At 37.8% G+C, this 20,426-nt stretch overlaps 1 protein-coding gene across 1 annotated transcript; it reads left to right on the top strand.

The window, feature by feature from the left end:
- The first annotated feature begins 18,773 nt into the window (after window positions 1–18,773).
- Window positions 18,774–19,799, top strand: LOC149257693 (uncharacterized). Its single transcript, XM_089370069.1, has one exon. It carries the CDS (start codon window positions 18,834–18,836, stop codon window positions 19,536–19,538), a length of 705 nt encoding a protein of 234 aa, XP_089226195.1. The 5' UTR covers window positions 18,774–18,833; the 3' UTR covers window positions 19,539–19,799.
- The last annotated feature ends 627 nt before the right edge of the window (window positions 19,800–20,426 follow it).

Here is a 20,426-nt window from a genome sequence, read left to right as displayed (position 1 = left end):
ACTTCGATGAATGTTATACTAGAAAGGGAAGAGAGTTCAATCAATCAATGCAACAAACAAGATAATGCATCAAAGAACATGCCACCACTGACGTTTATTTTCCAAATGAAATATGCAAAACAGAAAACTAAACTTCACTTTCACTATCCAATATGCAATCTATTGAAAGCAAAAATGAATTTTACTTCACTAAGATGCACTTTATCTAAATGATGTTCTCTTTGATTTTTAGATGCTCTAATGCAATTAAGCTTCAACTAAAGCAAAAAATGAAATTTTTTATTCAAATAATCCTTATGCAAACGATGCACCAATCAAAGAAACACCAAATCAAATCCAAAAGCACTCAATGAAAATGTCTTTCACTTTTCTCTTTTGAATAGATAAACAAATGCACTCTTTTCAGTTTGTAAACCAAGCAATGTAATCTATGCTTGATGAATGACAAAGATGAATCTCAAATGCAAGATGAATTAACACAATTGAAAAGAAACATGTCAAAGACAAACTGAAACTAATGCAGACCAATGTTTTGAATGATTTAAACAAATGACCAGATCTAACCAACCAGTAAACCAAACCTAGTGACATTTACAAGTAGAAAGTGATAATCAAATGACCTATAAACCCTAAAATCAATCCAATTTCATTCAAACACTTGAAAGTTAAAAAACACAATAATTTGCTAACAAAGTCAGATAATCAAACAAAACATCAATAAATCCAATCATACTGGACAAGACAAGACCTCGGGGGCTCAGACACACTAGATTTTGACAGAGAAAATCTAAATTTTTGCCAATCTCTGAGATCAACGCGAATGTAATGGCCAAACTAGCATTGAATAGGGGATCAACGTGACTGTTTCAAAATAAAACACACTGGCAACGCGACTATCAAAGCCAAAAATGCGTTGGGTGAGGAAAAAGGAAAAAAAATAAAAAATATTTCCACAAACACTCCAGACATAACACTCTAAGGTAGAAATCAGTAATTGTGTAGACCTATACAGACTCAAACTAACTCAGAACTCGATGGTTGGTCAAACTGATCAAGCGATCAGATGAGAAAATACATTGAAGAGGCTATAGCTTCCCCAACAGAGTCGCAATTTTGTTGTGAAGGTAAATCCCCTCTACGGACAGAGGCGATCCCTCTAGCCCAATGAGTGTGTCTAGCAACAAACTAAACAAACTAACATACACTTTCCTAGCTTATGTTTAACACATGCAGACAGAGAGAGTGGCCTACCTCGCTTTGATGCTAATCAGTCAATCATTTGGAGATGAATTTGATTCCTTTGCTTCCAGGATCGATTATTACTTGTTCTTCATGTCTGAGACCTATAAGAAATATCAAAGAGATATACAAGATGCAAGAGCATATATGGCATACATCAAAAATAAACTACTTAATAGATCAAGGAGTATCAAGCTAAAAGCATAAGAATTTACACAATTATGGAAAGTGAACATCAGATGTATATATTCAGCTAAAAAGGGAAGCACACAACCTATGCCTTGATGTTGGAGACCTCCTTTTAGTGGATGTCCAAGTCCAAGCAATGACTCTTCAAGCACTCCTTCTCCAAGTTAGAATGGGCAGCATTTGGGCATAATCTCGGTATAGGAATGTAGGCAATCAATGACCAACCATTTTGGGATCGAAGGGAGTTGATTTATAGGAAGGGAGAGGGAGTTAGGGATCCACAAAAGAGGGAGGAAGGTCCACATCTCAAGGGGTAAACCCATAATGATAAAATGAAGAGGCCAAAATGGGAGAGCTCGACCATATTAACAACAACCAATATCCAACTCTATGTTCTCGAAGTTTCTAGTGCACGAAGCTTCTCCTCCAGTTTGGGAAAACTTGATAAAAGAGGTTCAATGGGTGATGGGCACGGGATCCCCCAAGGAAATATTTTGGGCTTAAAGGCTAGCTTTTGGCTAAAAATTGTAAATCCGATGAAAAGACTCCGCATTTTGTGGGCACGGAGCGCGAAGTTGTAAATGAGTCATAGGGTTGTCCGCCCTCAATTTTGTAATGTAATGTCGGCTTTAGAAATCTACACATGGTCCGCGGACCATGGGATTATATAAATAGAGCGAGGCTCTAAGTAGTTGAAAAATAATCTAAGTCAAGAAGTGATCATGGAATAGAAGCATAGCAGTGTAAAGTCGAGTCTTTGGGTCATAGAGTAGGAGAAGGCTCTGCAACTGAGTGCGCAGAGGCCTAGTAGTTTGCAACTGAGTGCGTGGACCCTTGCAACTGAGTGCACAGAGCGAGTCGAGTCTGTAACTGTTGAAGAATTAATAAAGAGAAGTTTTACATCAATTCCATATATTTATTTCATGTTTTCTGTATCGAATATATGGGGTATAAATTGCATTTATGTTGTCTATATGGTGTGCGAACATATATAACTGTGTAGATTAAGTAAATGTGAGTTAAAGTATCTGGTTATGCAAATTTGACTAACATCTATAAGAGGATAATTAAGATACACTGTGTAACTTGGGGAAATAGCGCAGATCGCTACCATAGCAGCGTGAAATCACCTTAACCACCTGGTTAGCGCTGCGCGAAGGACAATTATAACAGATCGTGAAGGTATCGCAGGTCAGAACAATGTGTGAAGTAACCTGTGTGAAGGTAGGCACAGTTGGACTAAATCAACCCCTAAGACATCTCAAGGGTGCAGAAACTTGGTTCCAGCATCCCCCCATACTGCTTCGAGTGAGACTTCAGTCCATGCACCGTGGGTTGATGCTGAAAGGGCCAGTAGTGTGGGGATTTGTTTGGCTAATTAACTCCGAACCTGGGTCAGGCCCCATCAAGCCAGCAGTGGGGGTTTTCATATCAAAACCCGTGCTGACAGTGCTAGGGTAAAGAAGAGAAACCTGCCATCAGTACGAGGAGGAAGTGGAGAAAAATGCATTGACCCTAAAAATTAGGGTTTTATTTAACCTTCTTCATAGTTAATTAAGGGAAGTTTTCCTTTGGTTCTTTAGGGATATATCACGATGGATATGTTGCACAATTTTCAATGTTTTGGAACTTTGAGATATGGAACAGGAAGTGAACAGGAGGTGTGTGACAAAATACTGTGTAAAAGGGAGGTAGAGGAGTCGGATGCACCACCACAGTGATTGGGTAATATTTGAAGCGGTGTCATAATAGTGAAGGGGAAGGCATAATGGGGTAACTAACTTAACATGAAGGGAACACATAGAGCTAGGTTTAAAGTTATGCATTGAACAAGTACCCAACAGATGAGGACTTGATCTAGAGTATAGAGAGCAAGGGAGTGGAGAAGAGATACACTCAAATTGAATAGACCCACAAGGCATACCTCCAACTTGTAAACCAAAGGCTGTGAGGTGTCGAACCATTCAAGACCAAAAACCCTAATACCACCTAAGTGACTCAACAATCGTGTAACAACATTAAAACCAAATCAAGAAGGTGTCGGGGTACCATACGCCACAAACCAACACTGGGCAGTGAAAAGAAATTCCAACAACATCTGAGACTTGATTTGACGAAGTCGGTAATATGACCACCAATTCAAAACATGGACTAGTACTCGTATTGTGTGAAAAAATCATGAAGAACATTGAAGAATATTTAAAATTTCAAGACTACAAAGGGGAATCCAGAAGGCATTGAGTTGAAAAAATGAATAGAACTTGTAGGAGGAAAGGGAAGAGTACAGAGATAAACCTCCCAGGTGCCCAGAAGAGACCCACCAATAGAACATCCAAAATGGCCAGGAACCATACGACGGTCTAAGACCTTTTTCTACAATATGAAGTGCATAACTATGTCGCCACATTGCAAAATTCTCATGCATATATATTGGTGCACAAGCATGATGGAGTTGAGTCAGTGGAGGGAGAAATGAATGTATTCCAAATTCATGAAGGAACAATTGTACACTCAGGCACACTGTTTAATAAGCATAAAGAAGCCATCAATAATATGCTCATGAATGCTCTCTATAATCATTGTGTCAAGATCTCTCCCAGCCCTAGCCAATATTCCATGAAGGAGCATTGGAATTGCAATAGGTGAGGTTTGTGAATGAAGACCAGAAGGAATGTCGTACACCACAAAACTTACAACCACCTTCCCATATTTATTCCGAAAAGACCTCGATAGGTAAGCCCTAATCAAAGAACTGAGAAGATGCCACATGAGGATCATGATATGACATATAGAGGGCTTGGCTTGTGCTCCCACGCTAGCCAACTCGTGTACCATTCCATAGTTGAGCATATTAATCATTTTTTGTGACGGGGATATGACAAGGACAAGCACCCCCATCAGAGGTAGCAGCGGTTGCTAATTAATCGTGTTCCACCCACCACTTTACCTCTTGGATGTACACTCATAAAGGCATAACCCTTCAGGGCTCATCCAAGGCTAAATGACATTCAAGACTTGATCCAAAATAGATTTTGGATAAACTTCTAAGTCTAAAGTGCTCCTCATAGAGGAAAATGAAAGTCCAAGGATGCTCCTAGAAATAGTCTCATTGCATAGATCTTTTCATTTTGAATCTACTGCAATTTGAATGGGCTAAAATTGACTTCGGATGCAGAAGTTATCGCAAAAAGAAGTTTGCCTTTGTCCTTTGAAAAGGAGGCAAAATCTTCTAAAAATGGCATAAAATGCCTTATAAAGGAAATCGCATCGCAAATGGTTCAAAGGGAAGGACTTAAACTGGAGGCGGAAGGGATCCCCGACTACGACCTCCGACTTATCGGATCGGAGATAGGCCCGCACGTAATATCGGGACCCCGGGCTATGCAATGGAGCGATTGCGATCGACACACCCAAAAGGGAAGGACCCATAGCACTCCGATATGCCGATATGCGATCAGCGATGGCACCGATATGCGACGATGTGATGCGATATGGACCGTCCGATCGGGGAGCAAATCAACGGTCCAGATTTAATCGGCGATCAGCGAAACCCGATGTTAGGGCTGATGCGATAGCGATATGCGATGCGATCTCAGCCGTCCAATCCAGGATCAGATCACACAATTATGGACGCAAGGCAGACCCGATAAGAATTATGGATGCAATTTCATAAGTTTTGAAATCCATATTTTCGAATTTTCTGTGTATTATCCGAGTATTGGGTTTTTTGGCCATTACGCCATGCGATAGCGATAAGCAATATTTGGACGGACTCGATAGGTTTATAGGGCCAATTCCATAATATTTGAAATCCGGGAATTTAGGATTTTTGTGTATTTCCCATGTATTGAGGTTTTCAAATCTCCCGCCTATGCGATGCGATATGCGATAGAATGGCGGACCCGATAGGGTTTATAGGGGCGATTTAATGGAATTTGAAGTCCAGAATTCACGCTCGATAGTGTATTTTCTGGTAAATCTCTGTGTAATGGAATTTTGTCAATTTTTGGGCTTTCGCCTCAAGGAAGGCCCCGAATCCTCTGTAACGGCCCCTGATCACTATTCCACGCTGCAAGAGGGCGTTTTTGTAGGCAATGATGCATTTGAAAGCCACAAAGCCAAATGGCTAGTCAAACAGACAAGGAGCAGAAGAGCCGCAGAGACGTAGAGGAATGATTACATGCAGAGAAACAGCTGGGGAAGCCGGAGAGCTGGAAAAATGCCTCAAAGGAGCCAGAGAGCCCAATTGACGAGGTAGTAGGCAGCGTAGAGTAGCTGAGGGAGTCCTGGAGTCACTTGGAGGTCAAGTGGAAAAGCTAGAGAGCTGAAAGTTGCTGAGACAGTCGCATGGAGGTCAAGCGAACTGCTGAGAGCTCAAAGAAGCCAGAGCCGAAGAGCCAGAGATAAGAGCTAGAGCCGAGAGCCAGAGCGAGGGCCAGAGCCACGAGCCAGAGCCAAGAGCTAGAGCTAGATCTAGAGCCGAGAGCCAGAGCCAGAGCCGAGAGCTAGAAAGCCGAGAACTTCAAAGCTAGGGATGAGATGGTGTTCTAATCCCATTGTGTTCTGTGTAAACCAGTGGAGTTGAGCGTGGAGATTGTAAAAGAACTGCTACCATAATCCCAGAGAGCCTACTTGAGTTGACTAGAGCTCACGGAGACGTAGCCCAAGAGTTTTGGGTGAACTCCTAATTAAATTGTTGTCTTATGTGTTTGTTATTTGTTGCGTTGTTTTACTGTACATGTATTTACATATCAGCATAAACAACAGAATTTAAAGCACATAAACAGTAAAAAATAAACATAAGCATACACCTATTTTCAAGCACATTATTAATTCCACATTTGGGTTAATCATAATATCTTGGGAACATTTAAGCTTTGGAAGTGGGAGAGGTTCTTATAAGCCTGACAAGAAGCCTTAGTGCCCCATTTTTAGATCAGGTGGTATTAGAGCCTAAGATTGGTTAACCCCACCTTCAAGAAGGTGATATCAAAGCTGGTTATACCAGAGCAAGTGGTATCAGATCAGAATTATTGATTGACATGGAAAAAGATTGCTTGTCTAAAAGGTGTTTGGGCAGTCAAGGATTGATTGTCTGATTGATTGTATGCTTGTTGCAGACTGACTATTGTTTGAGTTTGCAGAGGTGAAGGGAAAGCTATTGATAGCTCAGTCTAGGAAGGACAAGAAGGAAGAAGGGCTGAAGGCATTCTTCTATCCCAAGGGACCTCAAGGAAATCCTTGAAGCACAAGAGGTTTGTTGCAAAAGGTTGCTTGAATAAGCTCTTTATTAATCTTGTTTGAAGTTCTTTTGTTCATTGGCATAATGACAACTTCTACAAGTGAGTCCTCAAATTCTCCTTTCTTCACAAGATTCTTTGATGAAGACATGAAGCAAGACTTGTTCATCATGATGGATATGGTGAGAGAAATGTATGAGGATGGAAGGAAGAGCAGCATACTTAGAGAGCAATTGAATTCCGTGGAGGAAGAGAAGCAGTTGCTTTCTGACAAATTGCAAGAAATGGAGAGGCAACTTCATATTGCAAATATGAACCTGAAAAGGATGCATGAGTTGGAGACATAGCTCTTTGTTGCCAAAGAAGCCTTGGTCAAGTATCAGCTTGAAGAAGAGGTAAACAATTCCTGTTTGTCTTCAAATTCTTCTAAGAATGCTTATATTGGTTCTTTTGAAAAGCATACCAGAGGCATAGGTTCCAAGCTAATGTCCAAGATGGGCTATGAAGGAAAAGGCTTGGGTAAGCATGCACAAATTATTGTTGAGCCAATAATGGTTGAGGAAAGGCCTAAGTATTTGGGTATTGGCTATGGAAAATCTTATGGAGAGAGTTCCAAAGCTGCCATGAAGGCCATTGAAACAGTTCCAAGAAGGAGTTTCATTGCAGGTCCTCTACCTCAGAAGTGTGAAGATTGTATTCAGGAGGAATGCAATAGCTTGAAACATCATTTGCAGGATGCAGGTGTTCAAAAGCACACACTTGAACCAAAGAGTTGTGGAAACTCTGAAAGCCTTGAAGAGGTTGATGGTGTTCCAAATGGAGCTACTTCTTCATTCAATTCACCTCCTCATGAAGCAATAAAGGTGAAAGAGAAAGGTATAAATATGGTTCTAAACATATTCCTCTTGATTATGTAAAGCATGGTAAATTTCCATATAAGAATTGAACACATATTTCATTAAAATTGGAATTTTTTTATTACAAGGACATCACTAAAATTAATATTTTTAGTTATTTTGAAATTCTAAATCCACTATTTAATTCCAAAGAAATATGTGTTATTGGAAAAGAATTGCATGTTCCTTTTGTGGTTTGGATAACCATAATGCTTCTAGATGTTGGAAGAGAATGGCCACATACAGGAAAATTTTGAAGGAAAGGAAGCAAGGAGCCAAAGGTCCATTGGACAAGGAAAATCATGCTGTCAAGAGGATGCACATGTGTGGCACTTACTACCATAAGCAAGGGAATCTTGCTGAAAAGTGTTGGACTCTGAATCCAGCAATGCTTCCACAAAAGCTGAAGAAGGTGGAAAGAGAAGATGGCAGAAATGGAAAGGAAGTTTCCATGAATGATGTGTTTCAGGATGATTCACATGTTGATGCTGATGTGCAGACAAAGGAAAGACCTTTGAAATGGGTTGGTAAGAAATGGTTAGAATTCTTATCCAATTAAGATTGCATGTCTATTGATGCATCTATTTGCATTTCTTTGTTAATGGAATGCAAGTTGCAGGATTTTACCAAGAAGGTGAATGGAGAAGTTGAGTAGGAGACTCACTTTGTTGCTGCAACATTATATTTCATTTCAGCTTCGAAAGTACAGTGTGCTTAAGCGAAAGTTGAAAGATGAAATGCATGCATGAGCTTGATGTGCATGAACACAGGGATGCTGATGATTTCCTTGTTTTTGAACATGTGTGTGTGATTAACTTGAAGGGTTGATTGCTTTGACATGCATGTGATGCAATGTTGACTTGGGAGAAGTTAACTTGGTCTCCAAGATGGAGATAATGATGAAGTGTTTCATCTTTTGAAAAAGAGTCCTAAAGGTCTTTTTCTACATGCTTGACTTGAAGGGTCATTTGTTTTAAAGGCATGTTTTGTGGGCTTGTTATCTAGTCCATCATTTGTATGCAGATGTAAGACATGGAGGTGTTCACAAGATGTGAAATCTATTTCTTTTGTTGAAGCAGGAATTTAGGCCATCCAGTTGTTGTCTGTATTTCTGTTGTTGTTAACAGTTGTTGTTGATAGCTTGTCAAATAGGTACAAATGAAATTTTTGTGGAGTAGATGTACTTCACATTTGTTTGAGCCACCTTGGATCAATGATCAAGGCAGAGAAGTTCAAACTACCTTCTATGACCATCTCAACAGGAGTTCTGCAGGAAGGCAAGGAGGAAGACAGTTCTTCCCAAGAGGACCAGCACATTCAGGAAGGAAAGTGTTCAAAGGCTTTGGTTCATAGGCACTATGCAAGGCAAGTGTGTGGAGGCTGAAAGAAGAGGGTGTTGTTACTATCATTTACTGTTTAGATCAGTGTTTCAGTCTTTTGGAGACCAAAAGTTCTTTAGTGGGAAGGCGTGATCCAAAATGGATCTTGGATAGACTTCTAAGTCTAAAGTGCTCCTCACAAAGGAAAATGAAAGTCCAAGTATGCTCCTAGAAATAGTCCCATTACGTAGATCTTTTCATTATGAATCTATTGCAATTTGAATGGGCTAAAATGGACTTCGGAAGCAAAAGTTATCGCAAAAAGAAGTTTGCCTTTGTCCTTTGAAAAGGAGGCAAAATATTCTAAAAATGGAATAAAAGGCTTTATAAAGGAAATCACATCGCAAATGGTTCAAAGGGAAGGACTTAAAGCAGAGGCGGAAGGGATCCTTCACTGCGACCTCTGACTTATCACATCAGAGATAGGCCCGCATGCGATATCGGGACCCTGGGCTATGCAATGGAGCGATTGGGATCGGCAATCAGCACACCCAAAAGGGAAGGACCCGTAACACTACGATATGCCGATATCTGATCAGCGATGGCGCCGATATGCGACGATGCGATGCGATATGGATCGTCCGATCGGGGAGCAGATCAACGGTCCAGATTTAATCGGTGATCGGCGAACCCCAATGTCAGGGCTGATGCGATAGCGATATGCGATGCAATCTCAGCTGTCTGATCTAGGATCAGATCGATGGTCCAGATTTGATCGGCGATCCCCGATGCTGATAAAAAGGTAGACCCGATAAGAATTATGGACGCGATTTTATAGGGGCGATTAATGGAATTTGAAGTCTGGAATTCACACCCAATAGTGTATTTTCCGGTACATCTCTGTGTAATGGAATTTTGTCCATTTTTGGGCTTTCGCCTCAGGGAAGGCCTCGAATCCTCTGTAACAGCCCCTGATCACTGTGCCATGCTGCAAGCGGGCATTTTTGTAGACAATGATGCATTTGAAAGCCACAAAGCCATAGAGCCAGATGGCCAGTCGAACAGACAAGGAGCAGAAGAGCCGCAGAGCCATAGAGGAATGATTACACGCAGAGAAATGGTTGGGGAAGCCGGAGAGCCGGAAAAATTCCTCAAAGGAGCCAGAGAGCCCAATTGACGAGGTAGCAGGCAGTGTAGAGCAGCTGAGGGAGTCCTGGAGTCACTTGGAGGTCAAGTGGAAAAACCAGAGAGTTGAAAGTTGCTGAGATAGTCGCTTGGAGGTCAAGCAGACTGTTGAGAGCTCAGAGGAGCCAGATCCAAAGAGCTAGAGCCAAGAACCAGAGCCGAGAGCTAGAGTAAGAGCCAGAGCCACGAGCCAGAGCCAAGAGCCAGAGCCAGAGCCAAAGCCAGAGCCGAGAGCCAGAGCCAGAGCTGAGAGCCAGAAAGTCGAGAGCTTCAGAGCCAGGGATGAGATGGTGTTCTAAGCCCATTGTGTTCTATGTAAACCAGTGGAGTTGAGTGTGGAGATTGTAAAAGAACTGCTACCATAATCCCAGAGAGCCTACTTGAGTTGACTAGAGCTCACGAAGACGTAGCCCAAGGGTTTTGGGTGAACTCCTAATTAAATTGATGTCTTATGTGTTTGTTATTTGCTGCACTGTTTTACTGTACATGTATTTACATATCAACATAAACAACAGAATTTAAAGCACATAAATAGTCAAAAATAAACATAAGCATACACCTATTTTCAAGCACATTATTAATTCCGCATTTGGGTTAATCATAATATCTTGGGAACATTTAAGCTTTGGAAGTGGGAGAGGTTCTTGTAAGCCTAACAAGAAAACTTAGTGCCCCATTTTCAGATCAAGACTACCACTTGGCCAATATGCCTGCTACACAGTTGTTGTCCTACCACATATCTTTTGGAATAATATATTCAAAATTTAATAATAAGGTTTGTATGTTTGTAGCCACTTCTTGTAAATTCCAACTATGAACTGTTTTGTGTATTGGGTGTCATTTCAATCATTTTTTTATATATCATATAACCACTTGGGAGTCACCATGAACTTGAATCAATGCTATCCCTCTCTAGCTATAACTTGTAAACCTTTCTCAACTGTAAGAAACTCAGCTAGCTTATTTATAGTCACACCATAGGAGTAGGCATAGATATGCAAGGGGTAGGATTCATCGTCCCGAATGATGCCACCGAATCCTGTCGCTTTTGGGTTACCCTTGGAAACACCATCAAAACTTAGTTTCATGAACGATATCGAGGGAAAAGCATATGAATTTTGAGTGGAATGGGAAGAAACTTGTCAAGCATATGAGGCAGAGGTGAGAATAGATGGGTGCAAGTCAAGGTTCCTAAGGATAAGTTCTTCAGACTCCTCTTTCTACTAATTGTACGAGATGATAGGAGACATTAGAATGGTCTCTCTTATCTTTTGAAAGATGATTTCCTTCAGTGTTGTCACTGTCCACTTCTTCCTTTCAAAAACTCTCGGGTTTTGTTCCTTCCACACGTTCCAAAGAGTAAATCCTAGAGTTGATCGCCAAGCTGTACAACCATATTTTTGAACTTTCTATCTAACCATAGATTCAGTAGAATTTTCACTTCAGCCAAGTAAGGTAGGCTACATATGAATATATGTGAAAATTGTTCCCAAAACCACTTAGTGAAGAGGCAGCTAATGAAGATGTGATCTTCTAACACTTCTACTTGTAAACTGAGATTAAAATATGCTGGGCTCTCATATCCCTTTTTACATAAATGATCCCAGATAAGTGTTCTCCCCCAAGCAATCAACCATAGGAAGGTGGAGAGCTTCGACCACCATGAACCATCCCATAAACAATTCCATACCATTGTATTATCCTTGTCCTCGGGCCCTGCCTATATGGAGTATGCTTCCTTGAGTGAAAAAGAACCTTAGGTTTTCTGCTCCCATCATAGAATATCTTGTTTACGGGAAACCCTAATCTTCTGGTTGTCTAATATTTCTTGGAACTCTTCCCAAGGATAAGTGACTTCAGTTTGAGGCCAATTTCTTTTGTCCTTCCATTGCCTCCATTGGTGGTTATCATCTAATGGCTTCTAAAAATATGTTATCTTATTTGCACCCAAACCTATGGATAGAGCTTGGATAGGTCGGAGCTACTCAATCTCTCCCAAACGAGAGATATGCTACCAAGAATCCTCTGAGAAGGACACAATATTTCCACCCTTAACCTCCAATAAGGCATGACGAAAGAAAATATCTCTACCTTTCTATGCCCAATTCGAAATGCAAAATCCCTGGATGGATCTGTCAAAGTGCAATCGTTCCTCCTGTGTGTGTGTGTGTGAGGGTATATACTTCCTCATCTAAATTTGTTTCCAAATTTGACTTCCTCCCTGTACCTAAAGGCACCATAATTTCAACTTGTAGGTAGATTTGATTGGTTATGGATCATTGAGGCCTAATCCTCCCATCCATTTGGGCCTTAACAGTTTATCTCATCCTACTAAGACCCATTTTCTTGTTTTAGCTGCTCCTTTCCATAGAAACTCACTCTATATTGATCGGATGTGTTGACAAACTACCATGGGGATAGGCATTACTGCTAATTGATAATTTGGCATTGCTTGTAACACTGTTTTGGTGAGGATTAGGCGGCTTGGGAAGTTAAGAGCCTGGAACGCCCAATTTCTCACCTTCCTTCTAGTCCTTTCAATTATTTCTTCCAAATTTAGTACACGGTTGAAATATAAAATGAGAGGCACTCCTAGATATTTGGAAGGCAGGTGCCCCCTCTTGAAACCTAAACTCCTAGTTAGATATGTCTGAATAGCCTCTTAACAAGTGAAGAAAAATATATTTGTCTTATCCTTATTAACAATAGATCCTAAGGCATCCATGAAGGTTTGTATTATTTTCCTTACTCTTGTTCTTCTTTCAAGGTTGGAGGACCAAAGAGAACCACATCATCCAAAAATTATTGATGCGTGATAGGCACTATATAAATAGAGACCATCTACATTACCAAGAATACATGAACTATGATACAATCTTCCTAGACCTTGCATTGCCAATATAAAAAGGAAAGGAGATACAAGATCTCCTTGCCTCAAAGCCATGGAGGAGGAAAAGGTGGAGGAAGGTGACCCATTAATAAGAATAGAAAATAAATCAGATGAAATGAGAGATGTCATCCAAGTGATCCGCCTCTTAGAGAAGCCATAGGCCAAGAGAACTTGAAACAAATAAGTCCAATTGTTCCTATCATAAGCTTTAGACAAGTATAATTTAATGATCATACCTAGACGTTTTGTCATCCTTAAGGAATTTATGAACTCTTGAGCCACAATGATTCCATCTGTAATCTGCCTACCCTCACAAAGCCAGTCTGGTTTAGTGATATCAAATATGGAAGCAATGATTTAAGATGATTAACAATCACCAATGAGATAATTTTGTAGAGTACATTGCATAGTACAATAGGTCTAAAACCGCTAGGGTTCTTCGAGTGATCACCTTTAGGAATGAGGGTGAAGAAGGTTGCATTGAGAGAATCATGGACAGACATAGTCTATCGTGATTCCTCTATGACTTCGTGGATCTCACTTCCCTGAAATCCATAGCATGCCTTATATAAATCTGAAGTAAAATCATTTGGCCTTGGAGCCTTGTTCTTAAGGGATATTCATAACCACTGTTTCAACTTCTTGAAGAGCAATAGGTCTCATTAAGGAAATATTTTGGTCCTTGCTAACTACCTGTGGAATATTTTGGAGGTCCTTATCTATGGTTGTTTTTCACCTAGAGGATTTCTTAGTTAGAAGATTTTGATAAAAGTTAACCAATTCTTTTTTGATTTCCTTGCGTTGAATCTTCCTTGCTCCATCAACACCAATCATTCTTTAAATTGTTGTTGAAGATTTAAACTTTAATTTCCCAAGTGAATGTGAAGGTCAAGATAGGTTACTCTCCATTACCTACCACGACAACTATTGAAGCGACAAAGGCACATGCAACCTAGGTCATCTTGGACAAGTATAGTTTTGGCCCCTATATTTCAAAAAAAAATTAGGACTCTCAACTACAAATCTCTTAAAAAACAAATTATCACATAGCTTGGGTTTTAAAACATCTCCTTTTCAAATTTTTAGAATTGTTATGAAGAGAACTTAATGCTGTTGTCCTACTTCGTGTGGAGCTCCACACTCTCGTAAAATGAGATAAGTTCACTGTGTGGAGCTCCGCACTTCATTGTTTCATATTCAGGGGTCTTTAAATTATCATTGAAGCTTGTATATAAATATTTACGTGGAGAAATTTCACTGTGCATAGAGCTTTGTGCAGAGAGATTTCATTATACAAAGAGCTTTGTGTAGAGAACGTTCATTGTGTAGAGTTTTCTCCGCACTCTACATAACCTTTAATCAATTAATTAATTATAGAGTTAGGGACTATGTTGCATTGAAGCTATTACCTTTGTTGATAATTGTTAAAGAGAATATATGTGTGTGAGGAGGTTTATGATTAGATAAGAAGTTAAATTTCAATTCTGAAGTAATATATGGTTTTAGTCATGATTTTCATTGTTAGTTATGTTAAGTTGTATTTTGGTTTTAGATTAAGATTATATTTTATAAGATTTAAAATTATGAAATAAGATTTTATTTTATTTTATTAGTTAAGTATTCCTTTCCCTTTTAAATATGTAAAAAATATAATAATATATTAATTCTAATATTTTTTGACAAATTTATCTTTTAGGAATTTACCTTTTACAAGTTATTAATTATTAATAAAAATATTTTAAATAATATAATTTTCCTTAAATAATTATAATAAATTAATTTGTATTAACAAATAGTAACCAATAATAATTATCCCCCTAACAAATTTACAATTAAACCATAATAAATTTAAAACTATTTTCATTAAAAAGTAAAAAAATGGTTCAAGCAAGTGTGTAATAATATTAAGGTTGCGAAATTCAACTTACATTGAAGGAGTATCTCTTTTTCTTAGGATTTGTTTTGCATAGCCATTCATGGCTAGTTCTGTGGAAAGAATTTCACTTTCCATGCTTGCTTCTAACGAGAAGTTGCAAGGGCACAATATTTCGAAAAAGGCAATGGTAATGTTTGCCATAGATGATAGCTAATGTCGCTCGATGGACAACGATTGATTCTGAAAACTACCTATGTAAAGAAGGCATGGACCTGAGCAGGCTTTAAAATTGACACCCGTTTACAAGTTTTGGGTTCTTTTAACCGTAAAATATTTTTTATTCCCAAACAAGCATGTCATCGATAACTTGCAAAAAATTTACAAAAGTTTCATAATGACGGGCATATGGAAAAGTTACCAGTTTCAAATTTATATGTATATTTTATATATATTTAAAATAATTGATTTACACAAGTTGGCAATACACTCCACCTCACATATGAAAATTCGAAAGAATTGAGGCCACTTGTTAAACATTCCCGCCAGATTTGAGATCAATTCTCCAGGAGGGGCTCTAGGTGCCAGTTGTAATAGTAGAAATGCCTAACAACTAAGTCTTCGGTCTTCACATGATACAGCTACTCTTAATATATTCGCAACTCGTGCACCTAGTGTCCAAGACCAGATAATGTTTATGTCTATGCAAACCAGATGAATTGTTATGGGCAATGGCTTCTATAGTATGTTGTAGAAGCTGCAATGGATATTAACAAAGATAGATCTATACAATTTATTTTAGTAGAGGGAAAGCTTCAGAGATTCAAGTGTCCTGTTTACGTGAAACAAATGGTTGAAGAGTATCCCCACCATGGAATTTTGGACGTAGACAATATGAAATACTTGGAAACAAATGTTCTGAACCGTCCTCTGGAAAATACCTCAGAGCTTCAACTAAGAGAGTTGTATAATGTTACAACAATTGTTCTAAACTGAGAACATCTGGGAGCTTCAACCAAGAGAGTTGTATAATGTCACAACAAATGGTCTGAACCATCCTCTAGAGAACATCTCAAAGATTCAACCAGGAGAGTTGTATAATGTTACACCTCTTTTGTTTACGAGTCCAGACTTGAAGAATTGAAAGAGGATAGCATAGCAGTTCCCATTCAAAGATTATTTCCACTTCATCCATACATGGAACCCCTCCACTATGAGTAAAGTTATGTATGAGGAAGGGAGATGTCACATCATTTCTTGATTCAAACCACATCAGTTTTGCAGATAAATTTGTTCAGAAAAGAGTGTCTATTCTAGCGATAGGGAAGCACAACAAGTATGGGTATGGCTTTACTTCTGAATGGAAACCCAACCCCAATGCTATTCCGGAGCTCAAAAATCATCAAACAAGAAACTAAAGTAGAGTCTACTATATCAAGTAGCACTGCAACATTAACTTGCCTTGGTTCTACAAATTCTCAAAAAGTTTGATGAGAAATAAGAAAACCCAGGTACACTAAAATTCCCTTTGGCTTCCCAAAGACAACTTTTGCTTACTAGTGAAGATGATTAAAATTAGTCATTCTAAATTCATTTTTAATCTCCTACTTAATGTTTTCAACAATATCTTCATCACTCGTTATGATTATTACGTAAAAAATAATATATAATAATCATAATAATTTCATGAGAAGACGTTATTTAGGGATAGAAATAGGAATGAAAAAACGCAGGCTTGTTGGGTGAAAGTACCTTGCTCTGTTAGCCTACTTGGGTTGGCAATAATGCTGCAACTTTTTGAGTCAACTAGTCTGAACCTGGTAATGATCTTCTATGTATATTGGGATTTGTCTCATTCCAAATAAAAAAAACTTTGCTTTGTTAGCTTACTTAGGTTGGCAATAATGCTGCAACTTTTTGAGTCAACTAGTCTGAACCTACTAACGATCTTCCATGTATATTGGAGCTTTTCTCATTCCAAATAAAAAATTTACAAATTGAAATGTGGAACATCTGCATGTAGCTCCAATGACTGAATAAAGCCCTTTAGGTTGTCTTTCTCATATATATCTATATATATATATGGTAAAAACAATGAAATAATCCCTTCACGATGACTTTTGTTGAAAATTTATCATTCCATTTTAATGCTAGATTTAGATTGTCATTTTAGGTATCAACAAAAGAAAAATGTTGAAACATATCACTAAAAGGAAGGCATGAATCTTCGTGGTTGAGATTACTAGTCACAGATGCTCTAACCAAGTTGTTCCAACTACACCTTTTAAATAATTCGTCATTGTTTTATTTATATTTATTTTTTAAAAATTTTGTTTTGGTTATATGGGATGTATAATTTTAAATCTTTCAAGTCCTAGCATCGAGAATATCAATAGAATAATTTTTCATACAATGTGTGATTGTAGAGACAAAGGTGTAGGCAAGATCTATATGCTTATATTATATACAAGCAATACTTTTCCACTTTAAGTTTGGCTCTCATAAATTTATGTTTAACACTTAAGTGTTTGCAAGTGTCTAATTCTATTTCCCTGAAATACGTGTTTGAATTGCAAGGGTTTAATTTCTTTTTGTTGAAATATGTTTTTAAGAAAAGAATCAGCATAGTTTATGTGATTAGACTCCTTTATTTTAAAGGCATTGGCTTACTAACAAATTGACAATCTTTATTATTTCCAAAATATTATTGATCTAATTGATGATGAATAAAAAATAATAAGTTTTCATTGAAGTTATGTTTGATACTTCCATATTTTTGCAAGTGTTTAATTCTATTTCTCCTAAATATATTTTTGATTTGTAAAGGTTTAATTCTTTATCCTCCACATATGTTTTTAAGAAAATAATTCACATAGTTTATGTGATTTTGTTATTTTAAACTTCTTTATTTTAAAAGCATTGACTAACTAACAAATTGACCATCTTTCTCAGTTACATAAAATTATTGATATAATTGATGATGAATAAAAAATGATAATTTTTTATTGATTATGTTTTTTATGAAAAATATTATATAAATTAAATTAAATATTAAAAGTCTTGTAAAAATATGTTTAAAAATAAAACGGTTATAAAAAAATTGGGTGATGAGAGGACCCGTCAAATTTAACCCGTTTGTCCTGAGTAGATGATGCAGAAACACATAGTCCACTTAAGGCCAAATAGAATGTGCACGTCGTGCACATTAAGGTGAATTATTAATGCACGTCTCCAAAGTGAAGTCTCAATGCAAGTCCAGGCTCGACAAATAAAAGTTTAACGTGCATATCCAATAAGATTGGTAAAAAATATGTTTTCTCCTTTACATTTAATATTATAAAATATAGTTTTCTCTGAACTAAATTTAGTATCTAAACAAAACGTTAAAGGTCGAAGGTCAAAAAAATTGTTGAAAATGTGAAGATAGATGAGCGAGCTGTGAAAACTATTAAATTTAATGGAAAAATCTGTTTTAAAATTCCAACCTTATTTATTACAATAATAAAATTTAAATTAATTTTTTTAAATTAGAGAAGAAATTATTAAAAGCTACTCATTATTGATTTATGATCGTTATTCAACGAAAAAACTCAGATTTCCTCGATGACCCATAACAAGACAAAAAAAATGTAATTCATGCCAAAAACAACTCTAAGACGCAATCCAGTGCAATGGTAGGTGTTTATTTATTTATTTTTTAATACATTGCACTTAGCCATTTGATGACCAATTTTTGGCCGTAACTTTTTCTCCCGAGTGGATGATTTTTCACGTGCTCATGTGACGTGTTTAATTGTCACGTAGTTATCTTCTTGTCAGACCATTCCCAATTTCCACAAAGACCACTAAAGGCGTGCCGAGGATGCCGGCTGCAATGGCGAGCGGAAAGTAGAAAACACATGTCGGAACGTGCCACGAAAGTACGAGCGGGCAGGGTGCAATGCACTTACCTTAAATGGCAAATGGAAATGGTTGCTACATATTTTGCATTCACTTCCCAAAATGGAAAACATTGGGTGCCTTCATCGCTCTCTTCACAATCAAGTTGAAAGTGAAATCAATCGACCTGAACGTGAAGGTGAAGCCTATTCTCACTGGCCTCACACCGCCATGGACATTACCGAAGGTCAGATGTTGCAGTTGATTCGCCACCATCTGCTGGAAGAGGAAGACGAAATGGATGTTCTTGAGGTAGGGGGAAATTATCCATTCTCCTTATCATCATCTTCATTATCCTTCTCTCCCACAGTGAGCTCGGATTTTTCCCACGACACTGCCGGTGGCCCATGCCAAACCAGCTACAGCACAACATTATCAGAAGAGAATGAGAGTGCACAACACTCTTCTGCTTCTTCTTCTTCTTCTGTATCCACTGTTTTACGAAGAGCAGAGGCGGTAAATGTAAAGGTAATGCCACAGCCACAGCCACAGGAGGAGGAGAGTCGAGAGAGGATCGAAGACAGGCACTACAGAGGAGTGAGGAAGCGGTCATGGGGTAAATTCGCAGCTGAAATCAGGGACCCCGCCAAGAAGGGGGCCAGGATTTGGCTCGGCACTTTCGTCACCGCTGAAGAGGCTGCTCTGGCATATGACCGTGCTGCCTTCAGAATCCGCGGATCCAGGGCACTCCTTAACTTTCCCCTCGCTTTCGCTTCTGAATCAGAGAGACGATCGGCCGTAAGTCATAAAAGGATGAGAGGCGAGTGAAGAAACGGCCGAGGTGTAGACGGCATCTGGTCGGAAGAGCTGCGTTAGTGGGAGCCGAAGCTGAAGCTCATTCATCATCATTTGATCATTTTATTTATTATAATTACAGAAAGTATGCCTGCGACTGAATTTGTAATATACCGACAGTTTTTTCTGTAAAATCTATTACAGTTTTCCCTTCCAGTGTACTTCGCAGGAATGTGTTGAAATAAGAATGAGAGAGACTCTCACCTCGCATTGTAATTCATTCGCATTATGATTCATTTGTCTGGATGTAATATATATATATATATATTAGTCTCTTCTCAAATTTGTTTTATATATATATAAAATTTGTTTATATATATATATATAATTTAATATTTGATTTCACTTGATAATTTAGTAATTAATAATTTAAATTATTATCATTTCATAATTTTTTATTAATAAAAATTAAATTTGTGTATTTAAGGTTTTATGATCCATAATGAATTAAGCAAAAATAATTTGATAGAAATCACATAAAAATTAAATTAATTATTATTTTATTATCATTATTCAATTTTAAGGTCGCTGCCAAATAGACACTAAATTGGTGTTTGAGATCCCTCTTTTGTGAAACAAGGGACCCATTTCCATATAGGTATTTGACTATTAACTCTATAAAAGCATACATACTCTACATATTAATCAAAATTATTAAAATCTAGCTATTAATATTAGTTTTGGATTAAATATTATTTAATTCTTAATACTAATTAAGAATTTAGTAATTAATTTAAATTATCGCTAATCTAATCATTTCTTTAACTAAATCAATTATAATTCCTTAATAAAAAAACAAGTCGTTAAAATTAGTTTTGATTAAACAGTTATTTCTAAAACTTGATGTAATAGGTTAGAAAT

Source organism: Pinus tabuliformis, chromosome 6, assembly GCF_031772625.1.
Source record: "Pinus tabuliformis cultivar Carrire ecotype Pingquan chromosome 6, CPIR1, whole genome shotgun sequence".
NCBI lineage: Eukaryota > Viridiplantae > Streptophyta > Pinopsida > Pinales > Pinaceae > Pinus > Pinus tabuliformis.
The sequence above is the reverse complement of the archived record's forward strand: the minus strand, read 5'-3'. Positions and strand labels throughout refer to the sequence as shown.

What these genes read in the sequence shown, in the direction of transcription:
- LOC149257693 (XM_089370069.1), top strand. Translation starts at nt 18,834, where the DNA reads ATGGAAAACATTGGGTGCCTTCATCGCTCTCTTCACAATCAAGTTGAA.